A 13136-nucleotide genomic window follows, 5' to 3' on the forward strand; every position below is an offset into this window, starting at 1 on the left:
AGTGTAAAGTGGGGATCCCTGGGTGGCTCAGCGGTTGAGTGCCTGCCTTCAGTCCAGAGCATGATCCTGGAGTCCGGGGATCGAGTCCCATGTCGGGCTCCCTGCGTGGAGCCTGCTTCTCCCTCTGCCTGTGTCTCTGCCTCTCTCTGTCTCTCTAATGAGTAAATAAATAAAATCTTTTAAAAAAATAATAAAGTGTAAAGTGTTTGAATAAATTAGGTTTCAGATAACGGAAGCCCCTTCCCCCTTGTTAAACCATTTTTTTTTAAAAGATTTATTTATTCATAGACACAGAGAGAGGCAGAGACACAGGCAGAGGGAGAAGCAGGCTCCATGCAGGGACCCCGACATGGGACTCGATCCCGGGTCTCCAGGATCACACCCCAGGCTGTAGGCAGTGCCAAACCGCTGTGCCACCAGGGCTGCCCTAAACCATTTTTTAATGGAAATCTTTGTAAAAATTTCTTATGTAAGTTTCAGAGAGTTCAGAGTGGCTTTTTTTTTTTTTTTTTTTTTTTAAATAAGTTGGATGACAAGCACTTCTGTAGTAATACAAGCATTGTCTGGAGATGAGGACAATCAGGGTCTCAACTCAGGCTATCGTGATGTTCAGGTGGTGGGGCTGAGTCTGCCTCCCTCACTTGTCATCCACCATCTCTGTGCTGTGTTCAGCTGCACACCTGTGTCCCCCAGTCTGTGTCGGCGGACCGTGGATGGAGAACTGGGCAGTCTTGGCATTGCAGAGGTATCTCTGTGTAGCCGGCAGCAGCCTCACAGGGGTTCGGCTTTACAGCTGTGCTCCTGATGGATACAGCTGCCTAATCAATGACCTTTGCTTAAATGCCGGAGTGTTGTGGTGGTTGGGAGCCCTCTCTGTGGTTTCACTCAGATGTAGAAATCAGAAGCCTAGAGAACGGATTGTTTGCCTTATGCTGCCGCTGTGTCTTCGTATGTTATGGTCTGTGCTTCTGCAACGTGACACTGTTTTTCTCTTTCAGAGGAGTCAAACTCAGTCTCCAACGCCACCAAAGCCCCCGTCCCCCAGCTTCGAATTAGGACTGTCCAACTTCCCTCCATTGCCTGGGGCAGCAGGCCACCTGAAGACAGAGGATCTGTTTGAAAACAGGCTATCTAGCTTGTTAATAGGGTCCTCAAAAGAAAGGGTAAGATCCATACCACTGATGCTTGCTTAGTGTTGAGTTTGTGCTGGGCTCTCTGCCACACTCTTCACACAGGCAGTCTTTGTATGCAGAAGAGCTTTAGGAGGGTGAGCGGTCCAGAGGCCATGTGGATTGGGTGTGGGACGGTCACACACTCAGACTGCACTTTGTTGTTATTAAGGTCCTGCCTTTATTTTACAAGTCCGCAAAATAAAACAAATCTCAGTTACAGCAGAAGTGATACAATTTTAAGTGCTCTGCTCCACAAGAAGCCTAGAAACCTCTTACTGTAATACTGCTTGGTGGCTTTGGTCAGCTCTGCAACCATGCTAGTTGCTCTCACTCCTCTGACCCACCACAGCCCCAAGCATCAAGTGAGCTGCAGAAGCCGGAGAGTCCAATCATACCGTGCCCCTTCTGGGTTCTGCAATAGGGAACAAGGCACTGAGGTCTGTGCAGCTGCTGGGACTGATGGATGGCGCCCGACTGAGCTCTCGCCAGGCATGCGAGTTGCCATGGTAACCTGTGTCCTTGTGTGAGATCTCTGCCTGGCTCCACACCACAGTCGCTGCCCCCCCCCCGCCAGAAGGCCCCTGGATTGGGGCAGACCCACCTTGCAGCCGCAGCCAGACCATATACACTTACAGAGCCCCTATGAAGCCCCTCTGTCACCAGGCCAGGGCTCGGGGGACGTAGGAAGCCGCAAGATCCATCCTTGTCATGCTGCTGCATGGTTACCACTCCCACTGTTAACGGTTGAGGCAGAGTGGACTCCAAGAATCGGTGTTGCACTAACCGTCACACACTACTTTGGGCATGTCATGGGCATTACTTTAAGTCTTAAACTTTCAGACAACAGTGTCTGGGTCACAAGTGCCTTCCCCAGGGATGTCCACGTCAGGGTGGTTGAGGGACTTTGAAGTCCAGGGTCCTGCCTGGCCTCTGGTTCACTCCCTTAGGTGGCGGGCACTGGAGGACAGGCTAACCTCCATCCCACTTCAAAACCAGCAACTACAATTTTTTTACATTGTGAGTCTCCGTGTGTAGTTTGTTTTGTGTTGTTTTTCAAGAATAGCTACTTTTAAAAAGTCTGCACCAAATTCCACAGCCAGGGGAAAAAGTCTCTGTCACAGCTCTCAGTGGAGCCCCTGCAACAGCTTTTTCTGTTGCCTTGCTGCTCGAGTGTGGGAGCTGGCGGGGAGGGCCTTCACAGCTTGTCCTTAGGGGCTGTGCGCTGGGTCCCAGCCTGGTCGCCGTCTGCACTCCAGGCACATCAAGACCATACCTGGAGTAAATGAACCTTTATTTATTTATTTTGTTTGTTTGTTTGTTTGTTTGTTTTTTCTTTCTTTTTTTTTTTTTAAATGAACCTTTAAAGGAGGTGTTTCCCACTCCCACATTCCTACCAGCCTGGGCTCCTTTAGCTCAAACGTGAACCTGTGCAGGGTCTGGTTCTCTGGCAGGGCCGCAGTGCCGTCCCGTCCCGTCCATCCGCTTCCTCTAGATGCTTTCGGTTCAGCCAGTTCTGAACCTCTGATCTGCTCTGACAGTAGAATTGTAGGAACATGTTCTTTGTGCCCTGAATCTCCTGTCCAGTGGCATGTTGGTCATGCAGCATGAGGAAGACTGCCCTGCTGAACTGCCGCTGTGCAGGGGGCAGTGGCTGCAGGAAGAGCATCTGGTGATACGTCTTTGCCCTATGACCACCCACAAGTTTATATACGTGTTCCAAGCTTCGTTTTCCTCAGCTGTGAAATTAGGCATTCACACACCTGCCAGCCTCCACGAGGCACCCAGATTTATGTCTGGATTGAAGCGTAGATCTGTTTGGTTTTAGGTACAAGAAGGAGCCACAGAGAATTAGTTTGGAGACTCCACATTTAACATTTAACCTCCTTGAAGGTTCATTGTGTGCCAGGCTGTGCTAGGCCCTGGGGTGTCAGGAATAAGATGCCTTTGATACTTACTGTGCAGAGAAAACAAGCTTGTGGACAGTTGTTGAAGGGAAGCTTGGGGTGGGACGGGGGGTGAGTCTCAGAAGCGATGAGGTGTTGGCCGGCATGGGCTCTGTGTCCGCACGCTGCCAAGTGGCAGTGTTTTCCAGCTGCTCCCATTGGTGGAAGCGGAGCTGGGAGCCCTGGCCTGGTGCCCCCCCGGGCCCCCAGGAGGGAGGAGGGAAGCCACCTTGTCGTTCACATTGGGACCTGTTGGTGTGTGATGGAAGTCTCATGGCTGCTTTTTGTCCTATTTAAACTGTCATTCCCCTGGTTTTCAGAGTCTGAACGCGGACGCAGGCACGAACACACTCCCCGCAGTGACCCCCAGAGAGCCTTTGGTGCCGGCCCCCTGTGCTGTGTCTGCAGCCTACGGGCGCTCCCCTTCCCCCGCCTGTCTGCCTGAGTAAGTACCTCCTGCTGCTGGGCCTCCGTGTGGTCACACCACTGTTGCTGGTCGTGCACGGAGATTCATACCTGGGGTGACATTTTTACAGGGATCCCAAGGTGGTGGAGAAGCAGAGAGAAGCTTCGAGTGTGGACAGACTTCCTTCTGCCCTAACTACAACAGCGAGTAAATCGGTGCAGGTGAACGGCGCTGCCACGGTACGTGTCCCGGACACCTTTGCCGCCCGTGGGCGAGGGGCTCGGTGTGGGGAGGAGCCACAGTTCCTTTGCTGGGGCAGCTTGCTGTCAGTGAAGTCTGGTCGATGGGATGTTTACGTGTGGAGGTGCTGTGCCTTTGGTGCCGAGCACCTGGAGCGTTGGCTGCTGGCCTCCCATGAGTGTCCGGGTCAATTCTCGTGGCCGCCACCCCGGGCTCTTCTTATTTGACTGCTGGTTGAGCAAGATTGTCTTTTGAAGTCTCGAGACTGCAGCCCTGTGTTCCCTGTGGGTTCCGAGCACACAGGCCCTGCCCACCTCCTCCCCACAGGCGGCTCCGTCCTGGTCCCAGCCCCCTCCTCCCCCTTGCTGGACCTGGCCTCATCGATTCTGATCCTCTTGTCCTCAGTTGGATCTGGGGTGAACTTCTGTCGTTAGATTCGGGAGTTAAACCCTGTCAGCAAGGCTGCATCTTTAAAAGAAGCGTTTTTCTAGGTCACAGTTACTGTTAGTAAGTGGCCTACGGAGGCGAAACAGTCTTCAGTTTCTCTTCTGTTGTTTGGCCTTCAAGCTTCCACTTACCTGAAAAATTAACTTTTAAAAAAAAGTTTTTAACTCTGCCTGTACCTGTCCTGAATCCACACCGCCAGCCTCTGGTGGTTTGAAATGGACACAAATGTTCCTGGGAGCTCCTTGGTAAGAGGTGGGGGGCCTGTGCCATGGGAAGTGGGGGTGTTTGCAAGGACATGTGGGCGGAGGAGGTAGATGCTGCTCCTGGCTCTCTCCAGGGGCACCTTTCCTCACACCTTTTCGGCTTCCGTGTGGCTCAAGAGTGCACAGAGGTCGGCACTGTATGTCTCAGGACCTTTTCTGGTTTTACTTATTTTTACAAGATCTTTCTAGAGTGTCGTGGGGCGGGCGGGGGGGACACGTTGTGCTACAGGGGAAACACAAGTTGCTGAAATTTATGAACTTTTACAAGTGATGACAGCACTCTTGAATGTGAAATTGAGCTACCACTGAAAACTTTGTTCACTTTTAGCTAAAGAGAACTTTATTTTCGCATGTTTGGAGACGTCCCTTTGTGCACATAATCCCAGCATTGTGTCTGTTTCCCAGGAATTGCGAAAACCCAGCTACGCGGAGATTTGTCAGAGGACGAGTAGAGAGCCTCCGTCTTCCCCATTGCAGCTCCCAAAAGAACAAAAGCCAAATGCTGTCGGTTGTGGGAAAGAAGAAAAGAAGCTCGCTGAGAGAGAGCCCCCTGCCCCCAAGTCCAACCCGGGACCACCCAAAGACCAGAGGAGGCCGCCAGGCCGCCGGCCCTCGCCTCCGGCCACCGGAAAGCGTCCGCACAGAGAACAGAGCACCCCTCCCAAGTCCCCTCAGTGAGCGCCGAGGGCTGGGAGGGCTGTGAGGAGCCGGGGTCGCCACATCTAAGCACTGTCCCACTCGGGGCCGAGAGTGAGCCGCTGGTTAGGGGCTTGCAGCGTAGACGAGGCCGGTGAGGTGCCTGCAAGTGGTTTTTCTTCCATGAGTCGGATTTTCCCCCCTCTTGAAAAAAAGTCTATTTTTCAGGATTTAATTAATATAAACCTTATTTTAGGTTGGTGCTTAACTGGAGGTGATGCATAAGTCTGATTTTTTTCAGGATAGAAAATGCATTTATCCTAACAAATTGATATTTTTATTAAGCCTCCACGTGGCTATGAATGCAAGCTATATATAGTGAGTTTTTCTAAATTAAGCGGAACTATGCTACTTCATTTTTAAAAATAACTGGTTAGCAAGTGCATTTCTCTGAGATGTCCAGACCGATGGGTGGGCTGAGGACACCTGGGATCGAGGCTGGAGGCGACACGGTCAGTGTGGCCTGGAGAAGGGGTGGGGTCAGGTCATGCCCTCGCTGGCATGGGAGTTGTGCTTCATGCAGAATCTTATTAGCAAGTGACGCTAGTGTTTTTGTTTTTGTTTTTGTTTTAAAAAAAGTATAGCCCATTTTTGATCTACTGGGCAAGATGCACCCAAGAGAGCCCTGAAACCTTGAGTTTTGATGTGCTGCAAGCAAGTAACCAGCCTCTCACTCCCGTCTCAAGTGGCTGTTGTGTAAGATAGAGTCAAAGCACATTGTGAATAGAACTTAAATGAAAACATAAACCTGGTTGCCCACTGACGTGTCACCGCGAAAATGTACCTTGATGTTGTCTTGCTCCTGCGAGCTGGCGGGGAGGGCGTGGGGGCCAGCGTAGCTCCGCATCTGCCCCCGTCATCCAGCTCCCCGGGCGCCTTCCCTAGCTGCGCGTCGTCGGCACACGGTGGAAGTGGTACCTCAGTCGTGAGAGCGCAGTGTCTGCGGTGCCCCTGGTGGCGAGGCCGACAGTTCCCTCCAGGACGAGGCTCTCGCTGGTTCCCTTCTGGAAGTGCTGCCCTCTGAAGAACACGCATGCACTAAAGCTAGCAGTTTATAATAAAGTTAAATATAAATTATTTTGTTTTAAAATGCCTAAATTTTTTCTTTAAGTATTCTGAGCAGCAGACATTAAACTATTTCCTGCTAAATGTAACCATACAGTTGATTCCACAAAATGTTATTTAACAAGACTGAGGGTTTTTTTTAAAAAATTATTTCCATCCAATATTTAAAGACTTGAATTTAATTTAAACTTGAAAATGACTTTGCCTTAACTTTTGTATAAGACAGCTTAGAGTTGGTGGAGACCGGCCCCCGGGTTGGCGCGAGTGGGTCACAGAGCTGCTCAGTGTCATGGGGCTGCCGCCGCGGTGTCGCCAAGTGAGCGTTCTGTAGCGCAGGACCTGGCAGTGGTGTTTGTAATATACCCTGAAGATCTTCAACAGTTGACCTTTTTCAGATTGTTGAGAAATCCTGTAAATGCAAATAGTCGATACTGTATTAAATATGTGCACTTGGGAGTGTGTGCTTTGCTTGTACAGTTGTAAATAATCAGAACATATTAAAAAGGTACCCTAAAGAGAAAAATCTGATAAAAATTATTGATATATTATAAATGTTGCTATTGAGCTGGATGTAGATAAACTAAATGTTGTGGTTTGAATATTATTTTAATTTGTTGAGGTGTTTTTCTTTTTCTCTGATGCTGGTGTGTTGGACTGGTTCTGCCTCTTTGCTGCTGCAGAAGGGAAATGGAAAGTCCTAGTAAAGCCTTCTGACGTTTTCATGCTCTTCTCACAAGTCTGTAAATATGTACTAATCATAGCTAATGTGAAAGCGTAATGTAGGAAGCAGAAACTGGCAGGAGCTTCAGGAGAAAGTGAAAGATAATCTACTTAAAATCATAAATAGCTACGCAAGGTTTGCCCTGCCAGAGGAAAACCCACCCTGGTGTGCTTGACCATCTCCGTCAGAGAAGCTGCCAGTACTCAAATATCTAGAACTACACAGTGCTAGTGTTTTACAGAAGCCTGTAAAAGGAGCGTGGGGATGTATTTTTTTGTAGTTGAGGGATTGGTGACTTATTAAAATCAGGAATAATTGACCTCTTACCCCCGGCTCATGAGTACTGACTGCGGGAAGAGCTGCGCAGGCGGGCCCCAGGCGTCCTTACTGTGGATGCCCCGGGGACGCCCTGTGTAGCTGGGACCCCGGTGTTCAGGCACGACAGATCCTTCACCCTGGCAGCGGGGTGTGTGCTCGAGCTCGCTGCAGCAGGCCGAGGGGGTCCTCTGTGACCGTGCCAACGCAAGCCCGTGCACGCTGCCTCTGCTGGGATTTTTATGCCACCCTTTTTAATTAAGCAAAGATGATATGTCAAATAGCTATATAATGTCCAAAAAACCACCTTTCTGAGATCACGGTGAGATTTTCCCACTCACAAAAGAGAACGGGAGCCAGCACGGAGGAGGCTGGGACACAGCACGTAGATGGTGGCTCTGGCTCGAGGCTCTTGTCCGTTCTTAGAAACATTAACTCTCTCCTTTCCCAGCAGCGTCTCAGGGTGTAGAATCAGAGATGCAGCCATCACAAATGACATTTTAACCTGTAAAGTTGTGTGAGGATGCTTATAATTTGGAAATAGAGGGATGAGAATCTGGCCCCATTTCACCAGACATGAATTTCGAGTAGAGTAGTTGGCTTTTCAGAGTTGGTGTCCTGATGTTGCCGGCCCGGCCCACCTGTCCCCGCATCACTGATTGTCACTAGCGGGCAGCAGAAGACGTTTCGCGTTGCTGTGTCAGCCAGGGTCACGCAGTTCACGTTGGAAAGCTGGTTCAGTAGGTCCCGAGGGCGGCCGGTGAGCTGCGGCGGGGGGCTCGTGCGCTTCGCGGCCTGGCACCCGGAGTGCAGCAGACAATCCGAGTCAGAAGCAGAGCCAGCAGCCGCCAGTCCGCGGAGCGGGATGGAATACGGAAGCTTTCTCGAGGGCCTTTGTTTTTGTTCTTCTTTTCATTGAGACTGGAATCAAGCTTACGTGTAAACTATTGATAATTTAAGTTTCCTTTTGTGTCATTCAGTGTAAAACTGTCTAATTTGAAAAAAAATGTAGGTTATGAAAAATAAAGATTTAGGCACTGTTCAATTTTTCTTTTGACTTTTTTAATTAAACATTTCTTCAAGAATACATCTTTAAAAAAAAAAAAACGATTCTTGTCTCTTCCCATCAGTGTACATGAGAATGGAGCATGGTTTACCTCCGGCTGGTGTTTGGATTTTCGAGGCTTGTGGCACACTCTGAGCGCCTGCAGCGTGGGGGTCCCCGCTCGGCATTGCGGTCTCAGGCACTCGGGGGAGCACTCAGTCACTGACTCCAAGATTTACCACAGAGACCAGTCTCTCCCTACATCGGGATCTTCTCGTGTCTTGCGAGACGTTCCCGTAGTCACTAGGTGACAGGTCCTTGTGGTTTTCAGACGAGACGCGAGCCTCAGGACCCAAGTGTCGAGCCCCCCCGTAGACGCTGGTGCTGCCGGCGGGTGAACACATCGGGGCTCTCCGTGGGGCACGTGGCTGCCTGGACGTAACTGCCTGGTCTCCCTTGTCTGCGGACTGCCTGTTCATTTCCCTTTCCCATTTTCTCTACGGGGTTACCTTTTTTCTTGCCAACGTGGTGTTCTCGATCTGTTCCAGCCACTAACGCTTTACCTGTGATGTATGTTACTGACACCCCCCCCCCACCTCTACCAGCTGTCTTAACTTTTCTAGAGTGTGTTTTATCTTAAATTTTTTGATGATCATGTAGTAAAATTTATCAATCTTCCTTTGTGGTCCTAGCGTCTTGGTCTTGTTTATGAAGTGTTTCCCTATTCTGTAGGCGTTACAGACGATCTGTGTGCGTGTGTGTGCATGCGTGTGCGTGTTCAGTCTCTCCAGAATCGCTGGCCCATATGTGCGCCCGTGCTCTGGGTCACAGCCTAACTCTACTTCGGCCACACAGAGGGGATCTGTACTGTCACTTACTAGATGTCTTCATCGTGTGCTGCCACCCTTGCTACCTGCAGAGTCCCCACAGATGCACGCGTGTTGTCCGGGCGCCCCGTTCATTAGGGTCCCTAATTCTCTTTGCCAACACCACAGGCGTTCCCCCTCAACCGTCATCGTGCGTTGCTAGGAATTTCTTTCGTGGAACTGGTCACAGTTGTGATTCTGCGCTCCACGGGGCGGGGAGTAAGCTCATCCCGATCACCCGTGTATCCCCTCTTCTTAGTACACTAACCATGGCGTAGTAGACGCTCAATAAATGTTTATGGAATTGAGAGGAGATGGAGTGTGTATTCTCTTCAGCACAGCGCTGGCCTAGAAAGCTTGGAAGAACGAGGGTGGTGCTTTGCTGTTTCCATGGAACCATCCAGAACCCAATGCCTGACATGGCCATCCCTCGCCAGGACTGGCCAGCGTAGGCTCGGTTTGGTGGCTCTGCTGACCTCAGCACCACTTGCTCCCAGATGTGTGTGTTCAGGGCGGGGGACCCAGCCCTCACCACCGTGTCTGCTCCCCTGGGCCAACAGGCCAGCCAGGGCCTGTTGGATGGCCATGGGAAGGCGCAAGAGCTGACCCTGGCGTTGCAGCCTCCCTTCCCCCAGGAGACTGAAGTCCACGCCTTTCACGAACGTTAACAATCCTGTGTTTCTCCGAATCCTGAAACAAAAGCAATGGTTGGGACACCCCACTGGCGGGTGGCCTCCCGTTGCAGGGCGTGATGCACGGTGGACGCGGCGTCCGGGATCTGCTCTGGCCCACTCGCTGTTCCCAGCCTGCCACCCAGGGACGGGCAGGAGGTAAGGGGCCGTCAGAACAACGGGGCACTGCCACAAGGACCTGCCCGCCCCGGTCCGCGTGGTTGAGGAACCAGAGACGCCTGGAGCACCGCCAGCACCCCGGGTGCCCCGCAGGGCCAGGAGCCTGCCTGGGCCGGGTGGCCCTGCCCTGAGCCGAAGCGGACAAGGGGGTGACAGGCAGGGATGGCATCACCAGAGGAGGCGGCCGGAGAGCCGACGGGAGGCAGACAGGCTCCCCCGGCAGGGGCTGGCCACGGTGCAGCGGGGACCCCGGGCCAGGCCCCCCCTAGACCCAGGGTTTGGGCCACGGTGGCCCCTGCCACCCCGGGACGGTCAGGCGAGCGGCTGCCATCCCCCGCGTGCCCCTCCCACAATGTCCTGTGGGAGCCCCGGGGCTGCGAGCACGCGGGGGGGGGGGGGGGCTCCTCGGGGGGGGGGGGCGCGGGAGGAGCGGCGGGGGCGCCACCGGCCATGCAGCCACCTCGGCCTGGAAGAGGCCCTGCTGCTGCCGGCTGGGCTGGGGCCGCCCTGGGGCTCGGCATCCGCGTCAGGGCGCCCGGTCCGTCCTGCTATCTGACCGGCCACGAGCTCGGGGCACCCGGGTGCTGACCCACAGGCCAGGAAGCAGGTGGGAGGGGTGCCCGCGGCCGCCAGGCGTCCAGGTGCTTGTGGGGCACGGGCCGTCGAGTCGTGGCGCAGAAGCCGGCTGCCCACTCGGGGTGGGGGCACCGCAGGTCACGGGTCCTGCAGGTGGCCCGCTGCCTGCTTTGGGTTTCCTCTGCTCCTCGCTCCCTCGTGTCCTAGGGACCGAAGATGATGGATCTGTGATCTGCGATTGGCGTTGCGTGCTGGGAATTTCCTGCTCAGCTGAATCCCACTTCTTTGTATTTTTTATTATTATTATTATTATTATTATTATTATTATTATTATTAATCATCATTTTTGAGCTTTCTCCTTTGACCTCCGGGTTATGTGGAAGGCTGTGGTTCTGCTTCCAGGTGACGGGAGACCTTTGTGTTGTCCCCGGGTTACTGGCTTCCAGCTGGGTTCCCCTGGGGTCTGAGGATCGCCGGCGGTCGCCGTCCTCACGTGCGGGACGCGGGGGGCCCTCGGATCGTGATGGCACAGGAGGCAGAGGCCGAGCCCTGTGCCCCTGTGGCCTCCAGGGCCCCCGGCCCCAGCAGCGTTGGGTGGGGTGTGGGAGCCAGCGGCCGGCACCTCTAGGGCCGCCCCGTCCTGCTCGTCCCGTCCGTCCTGGTCCCCTTGCCCAGCCCCCCCGTTGGATGGCCCGCGGTGGGGGCACCCTCTCCAACCCACTGGCCCCGGCGTTGCCCCGGTGAGCCCCGCGCTGTGCGCCATGTGTTGCCCTCGGGCTCCTGGCCTGTCCTGGCCCCCGGCGGGGGGTCCTCAGGCCCCGGGTCCCAGCTTGTAAAGGGCCAGGCTGGCCGCCAGTTGTGCCGAGCAGGGCTCCCGGTGCTCGGGCCGCTGGGGTTGGCCCGGGGCCGTGAGGGGTGCCGGCGGCTGAGGAGCCCGGGGTGGGGGGGACCAAGGAGGGGCAGTCAGCCGCAGGCCTGGAACCCTGGCCTCGTCGGGCGCCCTGGGCCAGGCTGTGGGGCGGCAGGGGTGGAGGGTGCCTGAGACGTGGGGGTGGCGTGGACGGGGTCCCCCAGCTGTCCCGGGGGTCACGCAGCCAGCGGGCGGGGGACGCAAGCTGGGGTCAGTCCTGGGGCTTCACCCGCCACCGCGGCCCCGGCACTCTGGGAGCGCTGCCCTCCCGCTCTTGGCTTTGTCCCCCGTGTCCCTGCGGGGCCTCGGAACCGGAGGCACTCGGTTCCCATGCGGACAGGGGAGCCACACCGCCGCTCCTGCCGCGCTCCAGGGCCCCCACTATCGGTGGGGAGCAGTCCCGGGCTCCCCTGCTTTCCGTCGGGCGGTTCGCAGAAGGGCCACGTCCAAGGCCAGCAGACGTGCCTGGCGGCCGCCAAGTACCCTAGGCTATCCGAGCACCGGGAGGAGGGGCACCCGGGGTTCCAGCCGTCCACGGTTGCCCGACGTGAGCCTCCCCCAGCGAATCTGACGCCGTCGTCCAGGGGTCCCCCCCAAATGCACCTGCGAACGTCCTGCCGGCAGAGAAAGCAACAGGTGCAAGTCCCTGGGAACCCCTGCCATTCAGGCCCCCATTGGGGTCGCCACCCGTCAGGGTCGGCCGTCCTCCCCGCGAGGCCCAAGGCTTCCTCCCAGCGCCCTGGGGCCGCACATCGGGGTTCGGGTGCGTCTGACCTCCCAGCCCGGGCCCCACATCTGACCTTGCTCGCTCTGTGGGGTTTTCCACAAAGAGCCCGCGGAGGCTGTGTGGCCGCCCGACGGTGTTCTTGTGGCCGATGCCGCCCGCGCTGCCGGAGGGTTGCCATCCCCGCGGCCTTTGCGTCTGGGCCGTGCCCTGGGACAGCCTGGGCCCACGGTCAGCAGGGCGGCAGCGCCGTGCATGGCTGGACCTGCCTCCCAGGCCCCTCGGGCTCGCGGGTCCTCTGGGCTGCGCCGATGCTTCGCTGGCCAACCCGCACATGCCTGGCATCGAGGGCCGAGGCGGGCGTGCCTCTGGGGTGCGGGTTCCTCAGGCTCAGAGCTCCGCACACTGGACGCTGCAGCAGGTGCCGTGTCCCCGCCGCCTGAGGGCCTTACTCCATGGACCTGGCCCCGCGCGACAGGCCGGGTGAGCACAGGGGCCACTGGCCATCATGCCCCGGGGCCGACGTGGCCCCTTCGTCCAAGGCCAGTAGGGGGGACGGGCCCCGCGGTGTCCCCGCGCCCCCGCCGCCGGCCCATCTTGGCTCCCACCGTCGGGGCCGCAGTCGGCCAGCCCGGGACGCCAGCCCGACCTCGGCCTTGGTTCTCAAGGTCACGGGCTCCCCGGGCTTCGGGGCTTCCTGCTGGGTCTTGGCCCTGGGGGAGGATTCCGAGCCCCCGCCCCTCGGGACCCTCCTGCTTCCCCTGAGGGCTGGTGCCCCAGGGTCCCGCCCAGGCTCCTGGGCTCCGTCGGCGTCTGCCCCCCGCACCCCGGCGCCCTCCGCTCTCGTAGACACATCCCCGGCCTTCTGTGCTGCTGGCGCCTGGGAACCCGGCAGA

General features: G+C 55.8%; 1 protein-coding gene across 4 annotated transcripts in view; it reads left to right on the top strand.

Annotated features, from left to right (window-relative positions):
- The window catches only part of LARP4B (La ribonucleoprotein 4B), a 94459-nt gene extending 86146 nt beyond the window's left edge, over window positions 1–8313 (top strand). For all 4 annotated transcript variants that reach the window (XM_077897373.1, XM_077897371.1, XM_077897372.1 and 1 more), the window contains 4 exons: window positions 999–1163; window positions 3436–3560; window positions 3652–3760; window positions 4877–8313. In XM_077897373.1, coding sequence (XP_077753499.1) covers window positions 999–1163; window positions 3436–3560; window positions 3652–3760; window positions 4877–5149 — 672 coding nt within the window. In that variant the 3' untranslated portion in view covers window positions 5150–8313. The remainder of the gene's footprint in view (window positions 1–998; window positions 1164–3435; window positions 3561–3651; window positions 3761–4876) is intronic.
- The last annotated feature ends 4823 nt before the right edge of the window (window positions 8314–13136 follow it).

The sequence above is a fragment of the Canis aureus genome, chromosome 5 (genome assembly GCF_053574225.1).
Source record: "Canis aureus isolate CA01 chromosome 5, VMU_Caureus_v.1.0, whole genome shotgun sequence".
Classification (NCBI taxonomy): domain Eukaryota; kingdom Metazoa; phylum Chordata; class Mammalia; order Carnivora; family Canidae; genus Canis; species Canis aureus.